The sequence below is a fragment of the Neopsephotus bourkii genome, unplaced genomic scaffold, assembly GCF_033783945.1.
Source record: "Neopsephotus bourkii isolate Nb327-2 ecotype Australia unplaced genomic scaffold, CSIRO-AGI_Nbou_v1 NB_845, whole genome shotgun sequence".
Classification (NCBI taxonomy): domain Eukaryota; kingdom Metazoa; phylum Chordata; class Aves; order Psittaciformes; family Psittacidae; genus Neopsephotus; species Neopsephotus bourkii.
Window position 1 is genome coordinate 2,783,368 of NW_026901341.1, and position 21,507 is coordinate 2,804,874.

Here is a 21,507-nt window from a genome sequence, read left to right on the forward strand (position 1 = left end):
AACTACAACCTGTGGAGCCAACTGGAGATGTATCTCTATTAGGAGCACTTTAACTGCAAAGATGCAAACGAATATGACAAAATGTAAAGCACCCATGAAGAGAAATGAAGAAATTCAGGTGATAACGTGGCAACATCATGTTGCTATTCCCTAAAGAAAGCAAACTCCATGGGTAAAACCACAGCTTTAATATTGTAAACATGCTTACAACCAACCTTATACTGCCCACACTGCTCTGTGAGGTGGTAGCTACATCTTACAGCATTTGGTATAGGAAAAAGTATCTGAAAGAAGCCTGGCATGTACAGATGGCCCATAATAATTAGCCCTATCTAGTGTGTTGATCCACCTAAACCAGGCTCTACTATTTCAGACTGACTCAGAAGGTTCTGAATCAAACACCACTACAATGATTTAAACTAGGTACTGATTGATTTATGTCAACATTATTTTATCTTAAAACACACTATGGCAGGCTTCATCCATTAATTTTTCCTGTTTAGGAGTTGAAGTTTGTGTGTGTCTGTATTACTATTGTATTTCAACTACATACCCTATAGTAAATAATCTTAATGATCAAATGACAGGCTTCATATCTCTCTGAGCAGAGTTCATCTGATTTATTAAAGCGACACCAGACATTTACTCAAGAAATAAACAGAACTGACATTATAGGATGATCTGAGGGGAACGCTCCAGGGTAAACACTGAGAGAAAGGAGTGGTTATGCATTCCATTCTTTTGTATTTCTTGCCTTATACTTTATTCTTTATTCTATATACTATATCTTTATTCTATTGCAATACTTTTTGTGATCTTTAGATAATAATTTCTGAAAAGGAGTCCTTGTTAAATGGTCAGCCTTTACAGAAGAAGACCACTTGGTTGAACCTGGAAAAACCCAGAGACTCTTTGTCTGCAATACAGTCTCAGTGAAACTTTGACTGCTTTCTCTGCAGTCAGGTCCCCCCTTGACAGGGAGTCGTTGAGAAGCTCTGGATAAACCTCTTTGCCTCATCTCTAGTGATTACATAACAAGATTGTTGTCCTTCATCCCCATTCCCAGAAAACATCAATCATATTTACCTTGTTAAGATTATGGGCTTGTGTTTGTTAATAATAAAGGTAAACAAAAGGAAAAAGAGGAAAAATACACATCAAAAAAGATAAGCCTCACAGACTAAGCACAAATCCAGATTTTCCTCTCATGACACACAGACAAAATGACACGGATCCCTTCAGTGAGTAACAGTAAGAAGCTGTGTGGATCACTTTTGGTAACCGATTAAATTAAAACTTAAGATAGTTGTTCTGTTATTTGCATAGTCTAATGCAACACAATATCCTGTTTCAAGAAACTGCTCTGGTGATCATCTATCCCTGCCTGCATCACTACAGAAAGCAAACCCCCTCAAAGTGAAAGAAGGGAGGAGTTATTCAGGTAATTCTAGTTATTCTTAAGTAAATTGCAAGGATTCACACTCAAAAGCCTTACAATGACATTTATGGGAGCAAATTGTTTTCCATGCTCACACACCAACTAAAGACAAAAGAAGTGAGTGTCATTTTTAAAATTACAGTCAAGAGCCCAACAGAGTAAGATGCATCTGAAGAATAGAAACAAAATATCAGAGCCAGGAGAGACACAAAGAACTTCTTTCCAGCTTTCAGTTTTACAGAAAAGTATTCTGATGGTCTGGCGACTGCTGGTGAGAAGATATACCCTCAGACAATGAAATAATATCTGCAGACAGTACAAGAGGCTAGTTAAGACTTGCAGCACAGCACAAGAAGAAGCAATAGCACCTAGAAGGCAACTCTAGGTGGTCTAGCAGCATGTAAGCATTACCTTCTCACCTTTTTCTGACATATGATTTGACAGTCCTTAATCAAATCTGAAGCAAGGCCAAACAGCTCTCATTCCTTCAAAGAGAGAGTGCTTCAAGCTTGTACATAAGGAAGGAGAAGAGCCTGTAACATACACTGACTACATAAACATTAAGAAACACAATGTGAATGAGACATATCACAAGTCCTTTGCCTTGGCTACACTAACAGGGACAATGCTAAAACCTGGATTAGCTTGCCTGACGTCATTAAAAACATAGTTTAAGAGAGTTCCCCTAAAATCACAGTACTAACAAAGCCACCTCACCAAAAACACCACCTCCGACAAAAACCATCTTTTCCCCTCCCCTCACATATGGGATCATCTAATACCATGCCCACTCATTCTCCCCTCAGAGGACAGATCCATGCAGGGAAATGTCCTGTCCTCTAGGCCAAAAGGTCCAGGTTTCTTAAAGCACTGGTTTTAAGTTTTAAGTGCTTTAGTTTTACAGCCAAAACGGTGATATAAAATATAATTTTGCCATTCAAGATTGCTCCATCTGCAACATGGCCCCACACATGAAGGTCCCTATCTGCAACTGGCATAATTCAAAATAATGCTTCTTTAGCCAGCAATGATACGAGCAGAACTCACAGCTTCAAACTTACTTGTATTAGCACCATAACCACAACAGACAGCTGGAAAATTATGCTTAGCTACAAACAGCAAGTTAACCTGGTGCTGTCGTGAAAAATGTCTGTTTCCTTGACTCATCCATCATCAAGGCATAATAAACTTATAATCAAAATTATATCACTTCAACTGTTGCTGCCAATCTTTCCTTAATGGATTTAATTTAATAATTTTTTTTAAAGAATAAGTTTCCATGCGTGTCTACAGTAGACAACAATAGTAACAGTGGCCTCATAGGGACTGTGGAAAAGAAACAACTTACCCCACTTTGGCAAAGTGTTCTGCCTACCAGATGTTACTGCAGCACCACAGGGCTGGAGAGACCTACCCTCACAGGACAGAATTGAGCTTAACTGCCCTTTTGAGTGAAAAGAGTTAATCTTTTCTTTTCCCAATTCTGTTTTCTTTGCCACTGGCTGGAATCCAACCAGGAAGGCTGTTTGCTGTTGTTTCAGGAGGGTCTGGGGGTTTAGGAGGGTTAGGTCTCCACAGGTAACATTGCAAAGTCTCACTGTAACATTCATGAGATGGCAAATTGCTATTCTCCTTCAGATACTTTCCTCATTCAAAAGTTTTGCTCTTTGATTTCCCCTTTTTTCCACTCACTCAAGAAGACGAGACCAATTCAATGATTACTGAAGTTCTGGAGCTTCAAAAATACAATTACTTCTTCCACTAGATGAAAATAGCACAACTACAAAGTAGAAAGGTAAATTAAGTTCCTCAGTCAAGGCAGAGACTCACCTCCAGATTCAGCAGACTGAGAGATTTTGAAACTTACAATGGCAAACCCTCTGCCAAAGTCACTGGGAATTTTGCTTGGGTCTCAACATCAAAGGAGTATTAGTATGGTATTTTCAGCACCTACAGACCAGTTTCTACCAGCTTTAATCCCAGTCTTTTAATCACAAAGCAAACCCAAGATTAACAGAGAGTGAAATGAATCAAAACCAGAGAAAATACACTTCAGTTGGAGCAAAAGTACTGTTTCTATTTAAACTAAAGCAATACTTAGACACACAAACAAATGGCTTTTAAGTTGCTATGGGCACATTTTGGCTTGAAATAAGAAAAGATTATTAAAACAACAACTTAAATACAATTCTGGATCAACATTCTTGGGGCCAACAAACCTAAGTAGTTAAGGCTGTTGACAGGATTTTCTAACAGGACTAGGCAACATCATTGTCTAGTGGAGGGCTGATGTCCATGTCCAAGAATCCAACTTAACTTGTTACACTGATGCCCTCTCTGTGATACTCAGGAGGCACCAGAGTCATAGACACACAGTTTATGAAGAAAAGGGAAGAGGGAAAAGAGTAAAAATCCCTTTTTCCTCAACAGATGTGCATAATAAACTGGTTTCCATCTAAAAAAAATAATAATAAAATAAAAAGCTAAGGGCTTTGGCAGCTAATATTGCTTCTCTACCAGGCTTCTTCAGGGAGCTGAGTATTTTGCATTCACACTCTGGGATACAAACAGGGAATTCATCTTGGGACTCAGCCACTGTAATGTTATACCAATGGGCTGATTCAGAAGCAAAAATCTTCAAAGAGACTCATGCTGATGAAATTCTGGAGAAAAGGAGGGACCAATATGCAAGTAACTATATGTGTCAATGGGCTGTGACTGAAACTGAAGGACTTGACTTTGCATTCCTCCTAAATTCAGTGGGGAAACTGGGGCAGGAGAGGTGAATCACCAGAAGTTTTGCTCAAGGAATGTAAAACAGAACACAAGGTCTATGGCTCCATTGGGATTTTACAACTATATAGTGCTGGTGATTTCATTAGAGCCAGCCCTGATTTATTAAAAACCAGAATCAAACCTTAGGTCTAAGGAAGCCCTTAAAATAAGTCTTTACTAATGCCTTATTATTTTAATGGTGTAAATCCACAGGAAACAGTCAGGCTATCCAAGATTTACAGTAGTATAAGTGAAAGCGAGATTCAAAACTTAACATACAAGTGTCTTGGATCTGTGATATGCTCATTTGCTAGTTTAAGCACAGGCATGAAAATCATCAGTGACCAGATGCTAAGCAGCATCTGTGAAAATTAGACCTTGCCTCAGAAAAACTTTGCAGATAAAGTTACATAAAATAGAAATGTAGGTATTTGAGACTCTCATCCTGTGTTGGTGAACACAAGCATCATTTCATTAACAGAAGAACAATCATTCCTGCTGGCCACCAGCCACTGCTTGACCATCTTTCTGAAAGGGGCACAGCACAGATGTGCTCACCTCAAACAACATGCCTAGCATGACTTATTATGCCAGCTAGGCCTGACAGGCAGTAAGCAAGGAAGACAAGTCAACACCTGCTTAGCCCTTCTGGTAAATCTGCATCACTTCATTCCTAAAGAAGTGCAAAGCCTTTCGAGTCCTTGGGACATGGCTTGCTGCACCACCTGGGGTCCTGTCCTTCAATCTGCAGTTGAGAAAGTGCTGCCCTTTTCGGCTCTGTATTTGTAATCTATCAGGATCCTAAAATGAAGAATAAAGGACCTGATCTGCTTCTTGCTTACACCACTGTAAATTAGAAACAAACCCATCAGCATTAGCAGCCTTACATGAGTATAAAACAGGTGTGAGAGTAGAAACAGGCCTATAAACTCAGATGAATTTAGAAGGCAATGTATTACTTTCCAGTCGTGCAGAGATTACATTACATTATATATATACATACATACGCACACACATATACACACAGCATTTTTAAAACCTCTCCAAGAAATCCAACGGAAACTAAGCAGAACATATGGAAATTTAACTGGTTGCTCATAAAAAGCTGTTAATATGTGCCAAAGTCAAAAGACGCAGTGCAGTCTACTACACAGGCTTGTTAAAAAGAAGAAAAGCGGCATTTTTAACTACAACTACCTGATGGATGGAACAGCATCTTCGCTTATCTTAGAAATACAATATTTTTGTATTTTTAAAGATTTTGAGAGCTGAGGAACTTTTTCCTTTCGGTTTCGTTGTTGCTGTTTGGGGTTTTTGTCCCTGAACCTCTGGAGCAGATTTCTAGGGCTTAAAAAACCCATTTCTTGCCTCTGCCTCCGGCCTGTTTGATGTTCCTTTGCTGCCACCAAGTGGAAAAGACGCAATAAAGCTGAAATTGGCGAAAAGGGCCTGTAGCTGACACCATGTGTCAAAGGCCTCGTGTAAATTTGCTTTCCCGCTTTCCTCTAACTTCGGCCTCTATCTCCTCCGGGCTGGCTGCAGAGAGAGAAAAGGCACAGCCACTGCCATATCAATTAACCACAGGGTCCTCTTCAGCAAAGCCACCCTGAGCAGCCTGCCATAGCACTCCCATCCATAGCATACATCAGGGAAACAAAACGGTTAGTGGAGAAATAACAAATATGCAGTATCATCACTCACCACCTCAAACAGACGTTGTAAGGAAAGTTCTCAAGCACCAAACGCATTTCCTCAGTAATATACCCACACTTCACCTCCTTGCTCCGACCACAGGTTCACTTCATAGATTTAAGAAGTGCAAGACAGAGTAAACCCTACCTTTTTCCTGTAGAGGGACCGAAGGACTTGCTGGGAGGCAAACAGTCTGACCACCCTGCTCACCTGAGGTGAGGGTCCCCAGGTGGCACCATTTTAGCCCTAGGGTGGACAATGATTGACCGCTAAATGGCGCTTATTGGCAAGGGTGGAGGGTGAGCTACAGCTTTTGGCTCCCTGGGTCAATACAGATGAAGGGAAAAAAACACACACACCCTTCCAAATTCAGGTGAGCTGTGTATGTCTTTAGTATGTGCAAGGGATGTGCGTGTCTCTCTCTCAAGGGTTTTACTGGGTGAGGAAGGGGCAGAGCTCAGGTGTTTGCCATAGCATTTGGGTGGGTTTTGTGAGGTACAGGGAAATGGCTTCCCTTCAGCTCCTGATCCTGGAGGCACAATAGTGATTGAAGCAAGTAACAGCTTCACTCTGGGGAGGAATTTTGTTACACTCATATAAAAATAAAACAAAGAAAAGGTGGGGGGCAGGCAGGCAAATAAGCCTTTTGGTGAACCATTTAACCTTCCTGCTGTGTTTGGTTAAACTATGCATGATGCACCTTTGTATTTAAACAAGGTAACCCATGCCAAACCACACACCATCAGCGATTATACTCCATGAAGGATAAAATCTAGCTAGAGTATTACAACTTTGATGAGTCAACCACTTCTTGCTGATACATATCAAGTGGTTCAAGGAACAAATACCTGTTTTATAGATGGAGGAATGGATTGTTTGGGGGCAGGAGTGCAGAGGACTCTCCAATATTGAGAGACACTTCTGTGCAGATGCTGCAAAGGAATCCAACAGTGCATATTGGTTTCAAGGGATACATATATGCTGTTCACCTTCCCTTTTAATTTAAACTAATTTAACCTACTATAAGATGTTCTCCCTGCTTTAATAGATCTTGTTTTTCTAGCAATTACTGTCATTTAGGTAATATCACACAGATGTGCTCAAGGAACACAAACTTGTGAGAAACACTGAAGAATTTCTGTCAGCATTTCTTTCATTCAGTCTAATTTCAGAGGCAGAAGGAGCCAGCCGGTTGAATTACCTTGAAGAAGGACATAGGAAAAGCAGCTGATAGACTGAAATACAGATGAAATCACCTTTAAGCACAAAGGTAATTAAACACAAGAATTCACATGCCTTCTCTGTTGTGCTGTAATCAAACTGAAAAATGTTTTCCTCTCAAACTTGTGCAAGTAAGCTAACCTACTAAAATAAGGAACTATCAGATTCACTAAAGAGGGAAAAATGGCAAACTTCTAAGCTCATGCTTGGCTGGCTTCACTTTCCAGATGGTTTTCAAAACCTAAGCTTTAAGATGTATCTTTATTTACCTCATAAAAATATTCAGGTATCTTAACAACATGAGGGCCATTGATGGGTTAACACACACACACACACTGCCAGCAAAATCCCTCCAGTTAACACCAGCTGGAAATGAGCTTTTGGGGGTTTTTACCCCCCACCCCCCTTCCCCTGCTGTTGGTGAGGCTTTGGTTCAGATGCTTGAATAGGGAAAATCATCACTAATCTTTGCCAGCTGAGGTAATGGCCACTGAAGTTCCTGAGGCTAGCAGGCTACCCAATACAGGCTTTGCCTTAAATGACTTAGAACCTCAAATTCTTTTTGGACACAGATTTACCACTGCGTGTTTACTGAAGGCTTGGCTCAATTATATCTTGGCTTTTTGCTATAGGAATGGAAGTTCCATGTCGTCAGTAAACTCTGCAAGGCAGAAGTCACTGTATCAGAATATCAGAATCTGTCCTCTTTGTCTTATGAAAACCTGTGCAAGCAAATCCAAGGGCAAAATCTGGCCATTAATTTTTCTGATAATACAACCTCACCTAGATGGCAGAAGACAAAGCATTTTTCCATGCTTATTTTGTTCTCTAAGGTACAGGTATATCCAGAAATGCTAACCTATGCCCAGAGATGTCTCATCTACCAAAATTATTCTGTGTAATTCCATATATAAGGGATGAGATCAAATTCTTAAGACTTTAATGATCTGAGTACCTACCAGAAAATAGGATACTTCATTCTACATACCCCAAGAATGCCTGCTAAAAAGAATACTTTAAATGGACCAGACTTCATTTTACCAGCTCAAACCTGGAGCAGCTCCACAGCTTAACAAATGAACCCATAGGGGGTAGGGAGGAGGAGAAACCAAACAAATCCAGTATAACAACTGTAACCCTTCATTATGGTTTTAGTTGAGAAAAAAAAATAAAAGTTTCAGATTTCTAATATATTCAGCATACTTAAACACTTAAATGAAGTATACTCTTACCGGAGTTACCTCTTAGGAAGGTGACACACAAACTAATTCCATTTTAGTTAAACTGGTATGAAGTTGAATTTCAGTATGATCATAATGTAAATTAACCAGATACATATGACAGCATCCTTTGCCCACATTAGATTTTTTAAATGCGAAATCCATACAGAGCTACATTAAACAAGCGCTGTTAAAAGTTGTAGTAGATTTGCAGTTCTGCAAATACAGTATGTTACAGAGCCCTGTCATCATCTGAGATAAATTGGACTTTAACTGCAGAGCCCATATTCCTTCCTAAGCTATTTGTGGCTTCAAAAACTGTGCTGGGAGCTCAGTAATGTTGATGACCATGCATGGGAAAACTGGAACACAAGCAAATTAATGGCCAGTATCTACGATGCAGTTCTCTGAGGTTTCTCTGGAGGCCTAATCTGGATAGATTATCACTGGGATAACTTTTCTTTTTAATCTCCTGACAAAGAATTTCAAATTTTTACCTCACTGAAGGAGAGTTACAACCTTTAGAAAAATATGGTCAAAAGTTTAGCTAACACTGCCAATGTGGCCTATACTTTACAAACCATGTTCTTGAGCAACTGGAAGAATAACAGTTCAACCTTTGGGTGCAGGGGGGAAGGAGGTGGTTGGGCATTCAGCCATGGCAGAGACCAAACGTGAAGAAGTCCAATACAAGTAGTTAAAAGCTGCAAAATGATGAACATCTAGGAAAAGGAACATTACCATAAAAAGCTGAGGCACTATGTGGAATCATCAGTAAGCCCTGTGTATAATAAAATGTAAACAAAGCTTAACAAGCACAAACCACAAAAATAAAATGTAAACAAAGCATCCAGGAAGCAGACTTTAACTCACAGGCAAATAATTTAACTGGAGGTCAATGACTTAGAATCAGCTATATTTTTAGTGTTGTTTTTGCTGCGTGAAGACACTCATACTTACATAAAGCCAAATTCTCAGGTTTTTTGCATTGAATTTTTGCTACTGTAGCCCTAATGAAATCAAGAGTTAAACTGACTTAAAGCAATAGAGAAATAAGCTCGTGATGCTATGTATAGTCTCCAGCAATAGCATTTCACTAATACACACTTTGTATTCTGTTACACACCAAGAGAAGAACTTAACCGCCAGTCAGGAGATAGATAACATACAGGTGGATGTGTAATGTGTGTACATACAGACTGCACCTCATGAGATTAACAGCCTTGAGGAAATGCTCTCTCCATGGAAACTTTGCCGGAGAAAACACATTTTGTCTCGTGTGTGAGCTGGGGAGTAGGCTTGTCCGTCCAGGGCAACAAAGTAAAAAGATTGTTTATGCTATCCAACTTGACAGTGCTTGTTACAAGGTATTTCCCCTTCTCACCTTTGTGGCTTTAAACAATAACTGATTTGTTCCCATGAGGCCAAAAAACCACTCAAGTGACAAAACCAAAACACATTCTAGGAAACTAAGACTACAACATTCATATAAATGAACATTCATATCTAATGAGGTAATATCAACAACTACTTTGTTTTCAGACAACTTATTCACTTGCATAACTCAGCAGCTGCTCATTTACTTTATCTGACTGCTGGTAAATAGCAGCTAAGCCTTTGCCCCTAGCATTACTACTATAAAAGTTTATGTGCAAGCACAGCTGAGTTTTGGTTTGGGTTTTTTTTTGCCTGTTCTGGATTATTGCTATATAAGGTACATCACCATGCATCTGGGGTGATCCTTAGCTTGAAAATTATCTAGTTGTTCATGTACTCTTTGGATATAACATCTAGGTACCTTAAATAGCAAGACTGTCCTGATGTTAAGCTGGAATAACATAGTGCTGAATTAGACCCATTTTCTATCACTTAATATAGCCTTTAAATTTGTCCATGGAATGTGTCCACACTAGTCTGAGAAGAAGCCTCTTGGCAATACTGAATTATCATTCTGACTTGCTTCCATCCATTTACTGGGGCTGCCAAATTGAAATGATGCATGTCAAGGCAACCCTACACTGAAAAGTAAAAGATAGCCTCTTAAATGTTCCATTTATAAAGCTTTTTATTCACAGTCAAATTTAGTATCCCCTCTGAAATATATCACTTTACAAAATTGATACCTTGCCATTACAAGATTTCCACGCCATATTCACTCAGCTTAGTAGTAAAAACAAGCTTTTGCTCTTTTCCCTTTGGTACAGCTGATGAAAACCAAGCAGTTCAAGGTCTGCTCCTTAGATTACCAGCACTAAGTATTCCATAGACCTTTAGTCTTGTCCTACAGGGAAGGTTAAAAGTCAGCAAAAAGGCCAACTGTTAGTTCTATCAGTAAAATATTACAAGTAGTACATCACCTTGAAAAGCAGAAATTGAAGGAAGAAAAACCCCAAACTACCACTAATGCCCTAATGTTAGAGATGTTAGGAATGGTCTGCAAAACAAGAGCATTCACATGAACTTTCTGGAACTCTCTGCAAGGAATATCACTTAAAGCAAATTATCAAAAAGAAAAATTACACTGTCACACTGCAGAACTTCACTGCATTTTTTTTTCTAATATGTCACATATGATTCTAAAATGAAAAATTCCATTATTTACTTTCTAGATTGTGTCCTCTACATTGCTGTAGCCTAACACTTCTTTTTTGTATCACTGGCAAGTAAACTTCTAAGAAACATAAATTTAGTCTTTTTAACTAATGCCCTGTTTTGACATCTTTACATATCAGTTTATGACAAACGCATAACCTGCCCACATTTGGGATGCAGCCCAGTTAGTTTGGCCCTCTAAGCTGGAAGGTTTCTTTGGCTTGAAGTGCATCACACTTACTCTTGAAGAACATTCTGCAAAGTCTCTTTATTTTCCAATTACATACTGATTTGCATGTCACTGTTTAGCTGAAGTTACTTCTTGGTCCAGTTTACGATTTGCATCAATAGTTCGCTGTTGTTTCCTTACACTTTAACTCTCTAAAGCAGCTATACATTACTAGCCAGCCATGTCTGAAAGAAGAAAGGAATGACATTCCAATCAAGTCATTTCAGGTTTTTTTAGGGTTAATGTTTCACATATCCCAGCTTGTAGCAGTGTCAAACAGGAAAGTTGCGTCCTTCTAGGTATAAGGGGTTTTGCAGTTACTAGCAGTAGATGAGAAACTGCATGAATAGAGTTAAAAGTTCAGTGAGATCTTGCCAGAAGGAACCCTATGCCATAGAATGTCACACCAATAAGTGTTTCCAGTTATAGACTGGAATTTGCTGTTCACAACTCTCAAAAGCTTTCCTGTGACCAACAGCTGATAGAAGCCTTAATCTAAGTAACCAAGGTCTCTTCTGGGGCCGAAGAACCAGGTCTTCATCAATCCCTGGGCAAAGTATGTCATTTACTATGGAAGCTAGGATTTCCCTTTACATTTGTAATGGACCTAACCCCACAGTTAAAAAGTTACTTTTGGTCTATTTACTTAAATCCAATAAAATCCTCAATTATGTGAGAATTAAGTTTAACTTTTATCATTCTAGATTACTATGTTTTGAGAAGATTTCCAATAAATCTGCAGCACTAATACTTTTTGACAAAGCTTCATGCTATTATTGATTTTCAAGGCCAGGAAAAAATAAGATGACTTAATCAAACATCCACTTTTGAGGATGCAGTTGTCCATTAGTAAAAATACTTAAGGAGTAGAAATGAGCACCAGTGATGTGCTGACTTCCCAACTCATGGCTACCATTTGTAAGAATTTAAGTTCTAGTAAGATTCCTCTTTAGTTTGCAGCCATAGTAATATCTGTCAGGTCTTCTACACTACTGGGGCTTAAAATCTTGTGTTTTCACTTACTTTCTGAAGTATTCTTTTGGTAAGCTTGGGAAATTCCTCATGCATCCTTATATCAGATTCTAGTTATAGCTGCTAGCTTCACGTGCTCTTGCCGACCTAATCACTTTCTTGGTGCAAAGACCAAAAAGCAAGAAAAGTTCCAGGAACAGGTAACACATTATAATCTTTAACAAAATGGAAACTATTTTCACTCTAACTTAAAAACCTAAACACAAAACCTTCAAATTTTAGCATCATTGATTAGCAAGGTGCAAGACAGGCCACACAGACTTCCAACTACATGTGTATTTCTACCATAACTTTAGAGTTTTACATCATTTTCTTACTGATTAGTTAAAAACATTCTTAGAAACAGCAGTTTTAGTGCTCCTCTTAGCTGGTATGTCTAATATTAGTTAGCCCATAAAAATACTTATAGTAAAAGCAAGACAAAGCAGGGAGGTGTCATACACATTTTATTATTTTCTTTAACTATCTGAATTCATTAATACTTTAATTCAGTGATACTAACAACTTACTATTATAGCAACTCTTTGCATTACATTGGCATTAACTAACACAGAATTGATGCTTCTGAACCATATTCAGCACTTACACCAATGGGACTAGAAGTCTCCCAGATGTTTTCCTTTCCTTTCAGGCTCTGTAGAGCTATTCTATAAACTGGCCTGTATAGATTCAATGCACACAGATACTGCAATAAATGTTCTTGTCAGCATCCTATTTTGAGGCAGGAACTTCCATAAACAAAGTTCAGTCATTTCACATTGGAGACCTCAGTCTAGATGTTCCAAGAATACTTAGCATAAAAAACACTTAGCATTCTTGATCTTCTATTTCAAGCCTCTTTCTAATAGGGCTGTTAGTGAATAACAGGCAGTGACACTTCTTAGTTTGTGGGGCAATTGTCTGGGTTTTCTGGAAAAGCAAAGCCACAAACCCAGGCTGTGAACAGCCATACTGAAAGATACAAACCTTAAAAATAAAAATTTTACAAAGTTGCATTTGTTACATCTATTTAAACTGCTCTATGACAAATGCCAAATACCTGTATATAATTAATTATACCAGATAGACTTCTACCTCAGTAAGTCTTAGCTAATAGATTTGCATTATTCTTGTTTAAACATTTACTTATGAAACCTGTGTACTTTACTGGACACTGAATTATGATCCTTTTTAGAAATTATCCTTTTAAAACAAAAGTAGTAATTGAAGCTTAAGAGGAAAACCATGTAATGGAAATGTCCTTCAATCCCCTTTTTATTAACAGCACTGTAAATACAATCTGAGCTACTCATTTCCTCATGATGCTTCTCAAAGCATAAGACACTATCTCCCAGGAAAATTCTATATTAAAGTGCTCTGGCTTGTGCCACTTCAGTTCACTTCTATCCTTTTGTCAGATCACTTCTATCCTTTGCTATACAACCTATAGCTGTCATTTTCAGTATCAAAGAGGTGCACGACAGGACACACAGACTTCCAAATAATCTCTGTCCAAACCTATGGAGCACACCAAGAACTGCTTTACGTGTGTATTTCTATCCTTGGCCTAGAACACACTTCAGGTCTTTTGCATTTTTAATCATAATTGCAGATAAAAAAAGCCTCCTGAGTCCAACAGCTTTTTCATTTGGCATAACCATGACATTAACCTGTAGAAATAAAGCATTCTAAGTTTAGCTTTCAGCTAGCAAATGTGTATTGGTCTTTGACATGCATACTTACATGAGCAAGTGCTGTAGTTCTAAGGCAGAAAAGTGCCATATGTACATGAACATAATCAGATTCTTGTTAGTTGGACTGAAAGAACTGGTATTTATTCAAAGAGTTTATCATAAATGAAAATGAGTGAATTCATGCCAGTCACTGAAAAAAGTTTCAAGAGATATGCATCAATTATTTTAATTTAATAAACTTGTCAATGTATTGAACTTTTACCTTCAAATGCATATTTTTAGGTAGTCAGTGACAAAAGAAGCTTCATTTTAGCACCTGATTCAGTTTAGTCCGTATTCTGCACTGCATGATGTAGTACAACTCTATAATGACAGTAACCATCCACTGTACATCATTCAGCTATAGATACACTGGATTCATTTGTTCTTGTCATTTAGTCTTTCACACTAACAATATTCTCAACCACTTTTGCAGACTCCTACCGAAACTACATTTTGGTGAATTAATTGCTTATTTTTTCCTTCCTTTTCCTGTATTTCCTTTCCTAAGTAGAGAGTTGCTGCTAATTGTTAAATAGTTTTTGGCAGATCATTGAGTTTTGCTTCACAGTATACTGAAAAAAACAAATAATAAATCAATAACCAAGGTTCTTCTGAAGAAACTTAACACGCCTCCTCTCCTAAATGACTAAACTTTACCTATTGAGGAAAATAACAGAATACTTGTAAGACACCGTAGTAGTATTTACTGCACCACAGAGTGCTTTCCCTGATGAAGATCTCAGAAATAGCAATGAATGACCACACTCCTACCACCTCAGAGCATATTTCTGTCTTTCATGGTGTCAGCAGTGAAGGATGAGCACTGCAGCCAAGATTTCAATCAAGTTCCTGCATGTGCTGTTTTTTAATAGCTGTCCCCAGCCTGCTCCTTTTCTGGACCCCCAAAATTTCCCTTTGGGGATATCTTTTCCACTGACTAGACACTGTGGCTTAAAGTGGAATACAGACTGTTTGCTTGTGGCCCCTGAAACTCAGTTTTCTCAGAGGCAACAGGAAGTAAAGGAATATGGCAAACCTTCAAGTTCAGGAGCTGAAAAAGAAACAGTTTAACACAGTGCATAAACCTTACAAAACTACAAATACAGCCTTTCACATAATGATGTGATGATGTAATGAGAAAGAAAACATGGCTCCTTCATAAACACCACAGACTAGATAGCATTGGTTGATACTTTTTAATATTCAATTTAATATTTTAAATGTAAAAAAGTGTTAATCATCCAACAGTAAAAACATCACTAGTATGTATTATCAGCAAGCCTATGCCAGGTCATTGTCATTTCAATAATGAAATGTTACCTCTCTTGCATCAAATGGCACTTTTAGATACACATACAATGTGATCACGTGAGTGACAAGTGTTCTGAACAAAATACAATCCTATAAAAATTCTTACCTATAACTTAAGCAAGATGTTGCTGTACAGCACCTTCACAAGGTGCATGCAGTATGCAGCATACATTTCAAGGTAAGTTCCTAGGCATCTCTAATTTATATACAGAGGCAAAAATTTAGTCCATCTTTCTTTTTTTTCCTTTACCAGGACCTTTGTTTTTCTTTTCATTTTCAGGGCTTGGTTCCCAGAGTGCATTTCTTACAAATCTAGAAGCAGCTCCTTTATCAAGTTTGGATGCCTTTTTCTTTTCTGCTATTTCTTTGACCCTGTTCATGTATGTTCTTACTCTCTCCTGGAGGAGAAGAAAAAAAAGAAAAGAGTATTTCACACCATTGTCCCAAAATTGCTGTGAAAATGAAATCAATGAGTAGAAGCTCTCCACACTTTACAATTCTGTAATATCTAGAAAAATATAATAATTTAAATATATGTACAAGGCTTTTCTTTGCAAATGCCTTCTTGCAAACTTGAGGCTTCTCCTTTGGCAGATTTTCCATCACAGGTACCTACTATAATAATATCTGCATGACATTCACTGTCATAGGAACATGAACTCCTACAGGGATGAAGACTACATCTATTTGACAGTGATATGAGAATTGTTCTTGCAAGCAAAGCTAGAAAATGAAGTACTGAACTCAATTTGGAATTTGGCCTACATAAAGATGGCAAAATAGTATTTAGATTTGACATACTTACAGAAATGTTATTATATAAATCATACTGCCTGACTACTCTCTAATAAAAAAAACAACCTCAGCATGTCCGAGCAAAGCCACAAAGCATCTAACTCAAAATCAAAGATGTCACAAGCATTACATATGCAACTACACTGTACTCTTGTGGTTAAGATCCTTAAATGGTCAAGGGAGCTTGAGTGAACCTATTTAAGGAGCCTGATGCATTTCCAGCTGTATCAGAAGTTTCTTTTTATGACCATTAATAATAATAATAATAATAATAATAATAATAATAATAATGCCTATTTCCACTGCCATTCCATAAAGCGGATATTCTGTTGCTATCTTAGCCTCCCCACAGTCATTTGGTGTCCAAGGATTTTTTGAACAAAGTATGACTTGGATTCACCCCACCTAAGCATACCCTCCCAGCTTACAATCTCATTTATGTACCTACTCTTCCTCATCCACTTCTGCAGTCAGTAAAGGAAATTGCATAACTGAACCTCTAACATGGGAATTATCCTCTGTTAAGTGCTTGCTTCACTGACTAGAGGGGCTGCTTACAGTAGTTGTATAAAATACATAAGTTTGGTTGATATATTTCATGAGTACATATTTCGCTTAGTATGGCCTTCAACTCTAGGTGATTCTGTAATACAAACAACAGTAACGTATACATACACATATATATATAGCACTCTACCCGATAGCTGAATTATAAATGTGCATTAGCAGAACATTTATGGGTACTGCTAACTAAATAGATGTTGATACTATGCAACTCACACATTTCTCACACAACCATTGACAGCTCCTTGAATCTGGAACAAGTTACATGACGTACCTGACAGAACTGATTTTCAGTTCTTCAAATGACCATTATAAGCAACTGTTGTCAAAAAATTGGCCACTCTTTCTATATCAAAACCATAGCTTTAATGAGGAGGGTTTTACAGGGTCTGAAATCATGATAAGCTGTAGTATTTCTTTGGTGACTGAGTAATGAGAACAGATGGCAAACCTACATGTATCAACCTGGGAAAAAGGAGCTGACAAATGTCAACATGACAAAAGAAATGAACTCTGATAGCTTGAATGTGAGTTTATTAATATAGTTTTAATCTCTGCGTATTCCATGTATGTATACAGGGAGAGCAATTCTAAAAACAAAACAATCACCACGGAACAGTCTTTTTTTTTTTTTTTTTACTCCCTTTCCACATGAATGAAAACATCACAATGTTCTTGGAAGGAAAGAACATGCATTCATTCACCTTGATACTTGTAAAAGGAAAAAACAACCGGATAAGAATCTAGGCTGTGGTAATTCACTCATTCTTCAGACTTAAAACGACTGGTAACTGTGAATAAAATACCAGCATAAAATATCCACAGCAAAATAGACAGAATTTGTTTTTTAGTATCACTAAATTAACACAATATTCAGACACTATGAAATACAGGAGGAACAAAAAACTGACTGAAAGCTCATGAAATATTAACTGATCAATTTTTTTAATATGATACAGTCTAGGCTACTGAAAACCTCACCTAATTAAAAAAAGAAGTATTCTTATTTTTCAGGCTATCTTTCTGCATTTTTCAGTCCCATCTTCTGTTCCACTGCCTAGGCAAGGATTATATTTAAGCTAAGTATTTTACGATTGCCCAGATTTAGTATATTCATTTATACAGGAATTAAAATGGGGAGTTGTAAGTTTTGATTTCTGTTTTTTCTTCAGGCTAAATGACCTGATTTTTTTAAGTCAGCAGAATTTTCAAGATAGCGGCCTTCTATACTGTAGTCATGCATCTAAATGGAATATAAAGACAAACCTAAGAGATTTATTGTAGGCTGTAAATATGTCACTAATGCAGAATTACTGGACAATACACATACAACTGGTGCCAAAAAAGCTTTTAGCTTTGTTGCTGAACTGAATTCTTTACTGCTGAGAAAATGAATTAATGGAGGACTTGGAAAGAGGGGGGGAACTCTTTCCCGTCTTCGCTAGTAAATCAACCACACTACACTTTCAGAGTCATACAAAAGTAAGAAAAGACAGCCTCAGAGATTAACATGATTCCAAGTATTTATAAGAAAAAAATGCCATACTGGAAGTTATAAATTATTATCAGACATGTAACATTTTTCCATTTAGCAGATACAAGTGAAAAGCTGTTCTGTTCAGAATCCAATTCTCAAGGAAAGGTGGAGAAAAGAAAAGATGACATCATTTATCTTCTTGTTCTAATTTCAGCAGACTCTACAACTTTGCTTTAAACAGTACCATTTGGAACTAAAAATATGACTTTCTTAATTTAGACAGAGCAGCAGGGCACATGAACAGTTATATAAAACTATGTAGCATTTGCGTGCTATTATGGCAACATCAATTTTAACCATAGATATAAATATTTTTTTTTACTTCTATATGAATTAACTGTCCTGAGCAAGTACGATATTGCAGTGCTTGCAGTGTGAGAATCTTACCAGTTCTTGTTTCACTGGATGTTCCTTTGGATTGACTCCCTGGATAGTTAAGTATACTACAAGATAAAAAACATGAAGTTTTTAAATCTGAAGGCTGTCATGACTGAGTACCCCATAAATCAGTCACATAGGAAAACTAATTTCCACATAAACCCATTAGTAACAATTAAGAGTTAATGGTGTAAAGTATCTGACAAACTATTATCATCAATATTGCAGCTAAATTTAAAAAAAATCTAACATAGTTAATGTTGCTATGAAAAAAACAAACACCTTCATGCAGGTACAAAGTCAGCTTTTGCAAATTCCTATTTTCAATTTGGAGTTTCAACATCATTTACTCTACAAATGGCAATAATTTGGATCCTTGGGGTAATTAAAGGTTTCTAATTTTTTGCTATGAAATATGATTATTTAATGTTTGCAGCTGTTTAGAAGGTGTTCAAATGGCATCATAAATACTTTTTTCCTCCTATCGCATACTTACCCCAGAACAATGAGTTTAACGTGTACACTGAAACCAAATCCAGCTTTGCTTGCTCCAGAGGCTCTAACTAGAATGAAAAAAAAAAAACAAACAACAAAACCAAACCCAACACATTTGCACATTTTATACTTGTGAATGTATTCATAAAAGAAATACACACTGAATGAGGTATTTTTGCACCATAGGTTCACTAAGACCACGTTATGCCTATTTCTGTGCCATCACAGAACCATTCTCTCCAAATACTCAAGTAATTTTCCCAGTCTGATGCCACAGTCCCAAGCGGCCAAAAGCACAAATATCTGTTGGCATATAGCTCTTAGACTACTGTTCCCATAGTCAGAAATAAGTTCCTGTTTGTCCACAAAAACTTAACTCAAAATAGTTGTTACTATCAATGGAAGGAAAAAAAAAGTCTTAAGACTGCTGAAGCCCAAATGTGACTACAGTCAATGAACATTAACACTACACATGGTAGACTGTGTTCAACGCATGCTGGAATACTTGGGGCTGTAAAGCAAAGGAAGAATAAAGGTAATGAGGGGGTTTTTTTCCTCGACTGTCAAAGTCAATTTATGATTTTAGTCCTATAGGATTTCCAGAACCTCTGATAACATCATTGTACGGCTCACTACTTCTAACATGGATACTGTCAAAAGATCAGTGTTGTCAAGACTGTTTTCTTCATGATTTATTTGTGTTAGAAATCCTCAGAGGATAAAGAAGTTCCCTCATGTGCTAGCTTTTTCTTGCCCTAGAGAAAGAAATTACATATTAGGCTTTAAATGTTATAAGATAGAGAAGCTTGTATGAAGTCTTTGGTCTGTACCTTGCTCTGTCTTTATGCCCTGAGCAAAAAATACATTTTACAGACTCAGGCTTATAACACGGCTAGAGGAGACAGCTGTTTTTTAAGCACCAGGTTCTGCAAGTCTAGACTTCCAGAATCAGATCAATTCTCACTGCTGTCAATTCACCTTTATATCCTACTGCATATACAAAGTTCCATTAAGTTTGTTGTTGAAAACGTCTCAGAAAAAAGTGTGAACCTCTCCATTATGAAAGAGCACTCAGCATGCACTTTAAGGAAGGTCAGGAATAAGCTAGAATATCCTCTACTTAAATGACTCGCTGGTAAAATCATCGCTTTTCAGCTTGGAAAAGCATGGTTTTCACTGTTTAGTTTGTAAGATAGTCTGGGTATCTTAGAAATGTAAGATTTTCAAATACTGGGTATCAAGCATAGAAAGTGTCATATTTATATATGTCTGTGCAGTGGCCAGGCCTAACAGACCCTTTTATTTCAGTTGGGGTTTCCAGATATTCTTGTATTAGTAACAAAAAGGTTGTCAAAAGCAACATTACCTACCTTTTGGAGGTCACTCCTAGAAACCAACATCATTGCTTTCAGCATCTCTTCTACAGAACCGAGACATTGTTCAAATGATGCAAGATAATCATGAATTTCAGTGGGGTATTCTTCTGGGTTGGTATAATTTGATGCCTCCATCTGCAAAGAGGAAACAAAACTAATAATCCTTTTCTTTAAGTCTCTACAGAGTCAAAAGACTATATTTTACAATACAAAACATTATTATACATTTATTAAACATCGTAAGAAATGCCTACTTCTGAAGAGTTCCAGCAGGTAATGTCAATAGTGACACAGTTAAACATCCTACAATTTCATGGGTATCGCCTAACTGCTGTGCAAAATGCCATGAAGGAGCATTACAAATGACATGACTGTATTATCTACTGTTGTAACAGTCCCAAACCAGTATTAAGCTTTTATGGTCTGTGATAGAAAGAAATTATTTGCTTGTTTAAAAGAAGCACTCTATAAATCACAGTATATAAAGAGCTATAGCAAGCAACAGGCAGGACACTAAACACAAGACAAAACCAACAGAGATACGGCTTCAGCCTGTCTTACGAACAGACATTACTTCAGCTTTAAAGCGGTTATGCAGCACCAGTTATGTCAAGGTCAGTTAACATCTTCCAATGCTAAATTTAGGAGTTGGTCCAAGAAACTCTTCCTGTGAACCTGCATCCGGTTTTCTTAATTCTCAATGGGGTATTATAATCTGCAATGTAACTCTACTGGTAACAAAGATGAGTTGATTTGGGGATTTCAGAATACTCTGGAAATCTTGTAGAGACATCTAATATGCACAGGAACTGTGAGATAAGCAAAGAGGCGAAAAATCCCAAAGCACTCCTTTTTGATCCTAGCATTCATGTTAACATATTATGGCTACTGCCAAGCCATCTGGCTGCTAGCTTACAACTGATACCTTTAATTCCTCTCAAATCATAAATCCGATATCATGAGGAGTCAATGTTACTTATATGTTATTTCCTACAACTTCTACTGATTGAGCAACAACTTTGCAAATGTTGTCAGAAAAGAGCATAGTTTTCATGCCCATTGGTGAGCTACATCAGGACAGTGGGAGCACCTGGATCACTGCAGTCCTTCCTACTTAGCATCAGTGTAATCCCACTA

At 37.5% G+C, this 21,507-nt stretch overlaps 1 protein-coding gene across 1 annotated transcript in view; it reads right to left on the reverse strand.

Annotated features, from left to right (window-relative positions):
* The window catches only part of C1D (C1D nuclear receptor corepressor), a 457,287-nt gene extending 436,672 nt beyond the window's left edge, over positions 1–20,615 (reverse strand). Inside the window, exons 1-4 of the mRNA XM_061356248.1 lie at positions 20,365–20,615; positions 18,996–19,062; positions 18,509–18,564; positions 15,435–15,623 (exon numbers count right to left, since the gene is read on the reverse strand). Of these exons, the coding sequence (XP_061212232.1) occupies positions 15,447–15,623; positions 18,509–18,564; positions 18,996–19,062; positions 20,365–20,505 (441 nt within the window). The 5' untranslated portion in view covers positions 20,506–20,615 and the 3' untranslated portion in view covers positions 15,435–15,446. The remainder of the gene's footprint in view (positions 1–15,434; positions 15,624–18,508; positions 18,565–18,995; positions 19,063–20,364) is intronic.
* Positions 20,616–21,507: the final 892 nt, after the last annotated feature.